The 8,462-nt window shown below is 39.1% G+C and overlaps 1 protein-coding gene across 1 annotated transcript; it reads right to left on the bottom strand.

Annotated features, from left to right (window-relative positions):
• Positions 1-581: 581 nt before the first annotated feature.
• LOC114715139 (uncharacterized) lies at positions 582-2,029 on the bottom strand. The gene is made up of 6 exons (XM_028899930.1): positions 1,796-2,029; positions 1,504-1,657; positions 1,323-1,413; positions 1,124-1,236; positions 757-837; positions 582-655 (listed from the first exon to the last, which is right to left on the bottom strand). Exons 1-6 carry the CDS (start codon positions 2,027-2,029, stop codon positions 582-584), a joined length of 747 nt encoding a protein of 248 aa, XP_028755763.1.
• Positions 2,030-8,462: the final 6,433 nt, after the last annotated feature.

Raw genomic sequence — 8,462 nt, 5'->3', positions numbered from 1 at the left:
CTCCAACATTTGATCTATAAAAGATAGTAGAAAGTAGTCCTTTCTTATGGCATCATTCAACTTCCTATAGTCTATACACACTCTCTAAGCATTTTGAACCCTAGTTGGAATCAGTTCATCATTTTTATTTCTCACTACTATGATACCGCTCTTCTTTAGCATTACTTGTACTAGACTTACCCACTCACTATCTGAGATGGGATAGATGATCCCAGCACTCAATAACTTAGAGACTTCCTTCTTAACCACATCCAGAATGAGAGGATTCAATCTCCTCTGTAGTTGCCTAACTGGCTTGGACCCTTTATTCAAAAGGATCCTGTGTGTGCAAATTGAGAGATTAATCCCTGGAATGTCCCCTAAATACCATCTTATAACCCTTTTATGACTCTTCAATCTTTCTTCTTCAGAACTACTCAAAGAATTAGAAATAATAACAGGAAATTTAGAATCAGTAGCAAGAAAGACATATTTCAAATTAGGGGGGAGGTGTTTCAATTCTAAATCAAGAGGTTGCACAATAGAAGGAACTAATTCTTTTATGTCAAGTGTATTTAAAGCAAGTGGTGTTTTCATGTGGCTTAGGAAAGGAGATATAAGCTTATCATGATGTGTATGTCCTCCACTTTCCAACTCAGTGCCATTCTTGGATAACCTACAAAAAAGAGAATCGGTATTAATTATCAACAGAAACATTAAGTAAATCATAAGGAAGAGTGTGATTAGAAGTGACTAAGTTAGTAGTCAGCTTGTTACTAGCCTCTTCTAATGTTCCGGCACCACTCAAAGGAGAAGCTACCAATGTAGCTTGCATAGTAGCTCCTTTATCATCAGTACCTGCAAAATCAATAAATTCACCTTTCTCAAGGCTATCATCAAGTGTAATATTCAAAGTAGAATCAAGGTTAAGACAAGATGATGCATTAAAATAATAAGAGATGGAAAGGAGGTGATCAACTTCTAAACAATTAACGCACATCCTGTCACTATAACATAAGCAAAAAGAAGAAGAATGAGGGGTAGATAAACAAGTAAATGCATCATCATACTCATCATGCAAATTATCAACATCGTTAACAATGCAATCAATCAAATTAACACCCATGTAAGCAATCTGCATAACCTTGACTCATAGCATTATAAATGTTGAAGGTAATCTGTTGGTCCCTAAAGCCCATGGTAATGACCCCATCTTTTACATTAATTATGGTTTGGGCTATTCCAAAAAAGGTCTTCCTGGAATAAAAGTGCTATCAATTTTAATCTCATTAGTTATATCTAGCACATAGAAGTCAGCTGGGAATACAAGACCCTTCACTTACACAAGAACATCCTCAAGAAAGCCCTTAGGATGTCTCACAGTCCTATCAGCTAGACCTAGCATAACACTGGCATCTTTTAAGGCATGAATACCTAAACTCTCATAAATAGAGGTAGGCATAACATTTATGACTGCACCTAAGTCTAGTAAGGCTTGTGAAATATTTGTTTTGTCTATGGTACAGGGAATAGTGTAGGAACCCCAGTCTTTACACTTAATAGGTAGCTGTGGCTTGAAGATAGCACTAACACTAGACCCTAGTTGGATTCTCTCACTATGCCTATATTTCCTCTTGTTTGTATATAGGTCTTTCAGAAACTTAGCACACTTAGGCATCTTCTTAATCAAATCAAGTAATAGCACATTCATCTCAAGTTTGCTAAACATTTTAAAAAGCTCTTTATTATCTTTCTTTTCAACAACTTTCTTACTTGTGAGATAAGAATGAGGAAAAGGCAAGTAAAAAATGTTTACCTCATCGCTCTTAGAAGGTGATCCTTTTTCTATTGGCCCTTTAGATTGAATGGAGGTCTCTTGAGTAGCCTTGGGAATGTATTGGGCGGTTTTAGAAGGAGGAGACTCAACTTCTATCTCTTCATCAATCGGTTCTTCATCATCTTCATCTTCTTTGAATTGCATTTTCTTAGTACCAATTTCCTGACCACTTCTCAATGTAATCGCATTCAAAGATTTAGGATTTATCACCATGTTGGAAGGTGTAAAACCCTTTACCTCAAAACATTATAATCTCGTCATAAAACCACTACTATGGTAGAAAAGGAAAGCTGTTAAAATGAACTACCATAGTAGAAAGAAATTTGCGAAATTTCAGAAATTGACTTTCAAACTCGGGTCAGACCCAAACTCCGTTGCATGCAACTAAGAATCATTCATTAACATCTACTGGGCCTCCGAGCCTCTGGCCCGGATAACAACATACATCACATCAGCCCATCCAAAATGGTTTCCCAGACAATAAATCAAAGTTTCATAAGATACTATAAATGGCCTCCGGCCAACCTAAAATAAGGAGATAACATTCTCTCCAGTTTACAATAAGGCCGGGTAATCAAAATATTTCAAAAAGCAGTCCTAAATGTGGCAATATATACTAGCCATACATATACAAGTGCTAGAGGCCTAAAGCTAACCAAGCTCAAGCCTCTGTGTCTCTTCCTGATGGCCCATGCCCGGAACCTTCACCTGAAAACATTGTAAACCACGGGGTGAGACAAACGTCCAAGTAACCAATCTTTCCAATTCAAGGTACTACTAAATAGGTGCTCGTGAGGTGTCAAGTGGGGCAGTTCACAAGTAATATTATAACTGATAGCCACAACAAGTTATGCAAGTGCAATGATGCAATTCCCATCAACCATATTCCTCACTTTGAGGGATTTTCAGAAGCTGAACCCGGCCTATCCCTCACTATGGGGGACGTAAGGAGCCATAAAAGGCCTATCCCTCACTCTGGGGGACGTGGGGAGCCAAAAGGCTTATCCCTCACTATGGGGGACGTAAAGAGCCAACCATCATGCATTAATGGAGGCCTTACCACGTGGTAGTAACTATCAAAAACTCTCACCAATTCCCAATTCATGCATCATGCTCAAACCATAATCAAATAGTAATTGAACATTTCATAATTAACTTCATTCAGTCCTTCACAATTTCAAGATTAATTCATCATCAATTGAAACCCCACAAGACGGTTTTTCTTTTTATATACAACATACACTTTGAACATAATTGTTACTCGAAGCACAAAACATAAATCTACTCATAATACCACAGAAGCATGTACTAAGGATTGGAAAGTGGTTACTGTAAAACCCTTAATCTCAAAACATTATAACTCGTCATAAAACCACTACTATGGTAGAAAAGGAAATCTGTTAAATGAACTACCATAGTAGGAAGAAATTTGCATAATTTTGAATTAACATGTAAACTCGGTTCCAACTCAAAGTCCGTTGCATGCAACTGAAATCATTCATTTACATCTCCTGGGCCTCCGAGCCTCCGGCCCGGGTAACAACAGACCTCACATCAGCCCATCTAAATGATTCCCAACAAAATAATCCAGAGTTTCATAGGACACTAGCAATGGCCTCCGGCCAACCAAAATAAGGAGATACATTCTCTCCAATTTACAACAAGGCCGGGTAATCAAATATTTCAAAAAGCAGTCCTAAATGTAGTAATATATACTAGCCATACATATACAAAGGTTAGAGGCCTAAAGCTAACCAAGCTCAAGCCTCTGCGTCTCTTCCCGATGGCCCACGCCCGAAACCTTCACCTGAAAACATTGTAAACCACGGGGTGAGACAAAGTCCCAGTAACCAACCTTTCCAATTCAAGGTACTACTAAATAGGTGCTCGTGAGGTGTCAAGTGGGGCAGTTCACAAGCAATATGATAACAAGATAGCCACAACAAGTTATGCAAGTGCAATGATGCAATTCCCATCAACCATATCCCTTACTTTGGGGGATTTTCAGAAGCTGAACCCGGCCTATCCCTCACTATGGGGAACGTAAGGAAGCCAAAAGGCCTATCCCTCACTCTGGGGGACGTAGGGAGCCAAAAGGCCTATCCCTCACTATGGGGGACGTAAAGAGCCAACCATCATGCATTAATGGAGGCCTTACCACGTGGTAATAACTATCAAAAACTCTCACCAATTCCCAATTCATGCATCATGCTCAAACCATCATCAAATAGTAATTGAACATTTCATAAGTAACTTCATTCAGTGGCATATCTTCCACAATTCCAAGATTCAATCATCATCAATCGAAACCCCACAAGACGGCTTTCCTTTTTATATACAACATATAGTTTGAACATAATTACTACTTGGAGCACAAAACATAAATCTACTCACAATACCACAGAAGCAAGTACTAAGGATTGGAAAGTGGTTACCTCTCGCCTGAGCAAGGAACAACAAACCAACAATGTGGTCTCGTGCACCACCAAGACTCACAATCGGTCTACACAAGCACACAAACACACAACCATCATGTATTAGCTTTCAAACTAATAATGTGGCCAACACAACATTTGGGGACACAAAATTCCTAGCTCCAACCAAAACTCTATCCAACTCAAAGGGTATAACCATTAAAACAACACTCCAAAGTCATAAAAGTTATTAAAACATCAAGTTTCCTTCCAAGCATCAATTAGAGTTTAAACCTCAAGGACCCACTATAGGAATTCTACACCCAAACATCCTATTTGAATAATTGAAGTCTTAACAACAATCTAAACCGATTAAACATCCAATTTAACCCTCCTTAACATAACCTAAATCACAAAACTCAGAATCAACCTCTACATTATCATCCTCAATCACAAACCTCCTATTTCCATAAACCCTAGCTTTAAAACTCAAGATTCTTTAAATCCAAGAAAACTACACCGATTAAATAATTAAACTAACCCAAAGCAATCAATTAAACTAAAAACAATTGGTCAAAAACTTCAATTCCATCACAACCTAGAAAATCCTAGGGTTCCACCAAAAATCCTCAGAAATTCCAAGAAAGAAAGTAGATTAGAGGTTAAAATCACTTACTTGAGGTAATGGATCCTTAGAAATGTCTTTCCTAAGCCTCAAAACCAAAATCCTAGCAGAGCTCCTCTCTCCTCCTTCAGATTTTCTAATTTTCGCACAACTGAACCCTCCAGCGTCTATATAGATTCGCCACCTTTCGCCGCGGCGAAAGCTTCCCGAAAGGAAACTCTCACTCGCCTAGAAAAACTTCACCACGGCATACCCCTACCTTCGCCGTGGCGAAACCTTCCCGAGAGGGAAGCCTCGCTCACCTGAACAACTTCACCGCGGCGTCCCTATGACTTCGCCGCGGCCAAACCTACCCGAAAGACAAACACCCCTGGAACTCCCGGTTCGCCGCGGCGAAGAACATACCCTGAGAGGGGTACGTTCACCTGTTCCTCCAACATACCTCAAATCCATCCCAAACACCAAGATCAAGATTAAATCACTAATCTATCCTCAAAAATCAACCAAAAGAGGTTATTAAAACCCAATAAAAACTCAGGATGTTACAATTACCTCTCGCCAGAGCAAGGAAAAACAAACCAACAACACGGCCTCGTGCACCAACAAGGCTCACAACCGGTCTACACAAGCACACAAACACACAACCATCATGTATTAGCTTTCAACTAATAATGTGGCCAAAACAACAATTGGGGACACAAAATTCCTATCTCCCATCAAAACTCTACCCAACTCAAAGGGTATAACTATCAAGGCAACACTTCATGGTCATACCAATCCATTAAAACCTTAATTCCTTTCCAAACATCAATTAAAATTCATAACCTCAAGGACCCACTATAGGAATTCAACACCCAAACATCCTATTGGAACAATTGAAGTCTTAACAACATTCTAAACCTATTAAACATCCAATTTAACCCTCCTTAACATAACCCAAATCACAAAACTCAAAATCAATCTCCATATTGTCATCTTCAATCACAAACCTCCCAATCTCATAAACCCTAGCTCCAAAAACTCAAAGTTTTTCAAATCCAAGAAAACTAAACTGATTAAATACTTAGACTAACCCAAAGCAATGAATTAAACTCAAAACAATCGGTCAAAAACCTCAATTCCATAACAACCTAGAAAACTCTAGGGTTTCACCATAAATCCTTAGAAATTCCAAGAAAGAAGATAGATTAGAGGTTAAAAAGCACTTACTTGAGGTAATGGATCCTTAGAAATGCCCCCTCCAAGCCAAAATACCGAAACCCTAGCAGAGCCTCTCTCTCTACCTCAGATTTTTCTAATTTTCACACAACTGAACCCTCCAGCGATTATATAGATTCGTGACCTTTTGCCATGGCGAACTCCAATCTTCGCCGCAGCGAACTAATCCCGAGAGGGATTACTCGCCTGAAAACCTGACTTCGCCGTGGTGAACTCCAATCTTCGTTGCGGTGAAAGCTTCCCGAGAGGAAACTCTCGCTCGCCTAGAAAATCTTCGCCGCAGCATACCCCTACCTTCGTCGCGGCGAAACCTTCCCGAGAGGGAAACCTTGCTCACCTGAACTGTTGGAAATTGTGCCTTAGGGGCCAATCATTATGTTATGAACATTATTGATTTATGAATCTATTAATTATGTTATCATATTATTTGCATGTTTACTGTGATGACTATCCTTGGATAACTCATGATTTATCCTAAATGTCCCTGGTCGGTCATCTATGTGGGAGCAGAGATGAAATAAGACCAGTATGACTTTAAAGATATATAGAGATATAAATTAAAGTCATAGGCACATGTAAGAGTACAAGGTGTTGGACCGACCCGCTATGAGAGAGCTACATGGGTTAAGTCATAAGCTTCTCTCATATACAAACCATGTCACTATGCCCTTTGACCTGAGATCATCATGGATTCCTATATGAGAAACGCTCAACTTTGACCTAGTCAAAATTCACTTTTGACTGAGTGATCATAAAGACTATGTTCAGGCTTAGTGGTTTTTCATGCGGAGGAATGTGAATGGTCAAGATGGAATTTGTCCCTCACATTCATAGAGAGATATTACTGGGCCCCTTGATGAGTGAGTTTGAGAAATGTATGGTCATACTATAATGGAAAGGTAGTTCCATTTCTATACTCAGACTACTCAGGGATCGAGAAAGTAACGGTCATGAATAGGAGGATGACGTTCTCCATGCCTCATCCATGACCAAAATGTTGTGTGACAAAAGGGACATGATGTGGTTGTATGAAAGGTTACATCGTTCAACGATCCTCATATGATTTGGGTAGTCGTGATGTCTTGCTAGAGACTACTTACGACTTGTGAGTCATTATAATTAATGGCCCACTGCCAACTTCATATGGGCCTACAGGGTCGCACACAAAATAGCCCAACACGAGTTATGATGTCCAGATTCATTGAATCTAAGATATGTCTAGATTCAATGAATAATATATGGTGGACGTGTATATATATATACAAATTCGTATATATATATTATATAAATATAAGAGATATTAATTGTTAGATTTAATTTATAAGGATAAATTAGATCTATGTAAATTAATTCCGTCATATCTTTATTTTAAATTAAATAAATAGGTGAATTAAATCTATGAGACGGATTTAATATAAACCGTATTTATTTAATGGTTCTCTTATCTGATTAGGCAATATTTGATATTGCATTAATTTCGGAATTAATTTATGATTAATTCCGAAATTAAATATCATTCATAATACCTATAGCATCCTATATATTTGATATTAGGAGCTAGGGTTTTAGTAAGTGAGAGGGCGAAAGCTTGCAGATAAGAGACAGCCAAAAATAGAGAGAGAGGAGGACGGACTCTTTGAAAAACCCTAGACGGACAAAGAGGTGCTAGCACGTCGTTCGTGACTGGAGAGCTATTCGTGTGGATATCGGTAGAGGAAGCCGACCGGAGTTGTCGACTTCGAACGACAAAGGAGGCGAGCAGAGGCATCCTGAACGGCGGAATCATTAAGCCACCAAGAAATTGAACAAAGAAGGTAATGCTTCTTACTACTTGACTTAAACACGATTGGTAGATCCGAGCAAGGGATTGAAATTTTTTTAAATTTATTTTTCGTCGCGCGTCTTTCAATTCCCTTCATGAACAACTTCACCGCGGCGTCCCTATGACTTTGCCGTGGCCAAACCTGCCCAAAAGACAATCCCCCTTGGAACTCCCAGTTCGCCGCAGCGAATATGTTCACCTATTCCTCCAACATACCTCAAATCCAACCCAAACACCAAGATCAACATTAAATGGCTAATCTATCCTCAAAATCAACCAAAAGAGGTTATCAAAACCCGATAAAACTCAGGATGTTACAGAAGGCATTGAACGACCAACCTTAGCTTGCTATTCACTCATACCATTTGACAATTTAGTGACGTAAGAAGTCAAATTGGAAGTTCTAGTTTTCATTGCTCCATCCTACTCTTTAGGGCTGCAAATCTAGCTTTAGGTTTAGCTTCAGACTTAGACATATACTCACTCATTGAGTCTTCAAGAGAACCACTCATCATCCTTAGACTGCAGTTGCTGTGCGATAGATATGGCTCTAGAGGATTCTTCTTG

The sequence above is a fragment of the Neltuma alba genome, unplaced genomic scaffold (genome assembly GCF_004799145.2).
Source record: "Neltuma alba isolate B1F8T4 unplaced genomic scaffold, ASM479914v2 tig00011576_pilon, whole genome shotgun sequence".
Classification (NCBI taxonomy): domain Eukaryota; kingdom Viridiplantae; phylum Streptophyta; class Magnoliopsida; order Fabales; family Fabaceae; genus Neltuma; species Neltuma alba.
The sequence above is the reverse complement of the archived record's forward strand: the minus strand, read 5'-3'. Positions and strand labels throughout refer to the sequence as shown.

What these genes read in the sequence shown, in the direction of transcription:
- LOC114715139 (XM_028899930.1), bottom strand. Translation starts at nt 2,029, where the DNA reads ATGGTGATAAATCCTAAATCTTTGAATGCGATTACATTGAGAAGTGGT. An exon ending in TTTCTTGAGGATGTTCTTGT is followed by an intron (nt 1,237 to 1,322) that starts GTAAGTGAAGGG and finishes CTTTTATTCCAG; the next exon opens with GAAGACCTTTTTTGGAATAG. An exon ending in CGGAACATTAGAAGAGGCTA is followed by an intron (nt 656 to 756) that starts GTAACAAGCTGA and finishes TCTTTTTTGTAG; the next exon opens with GTTATCCAAGAATGGCACTG.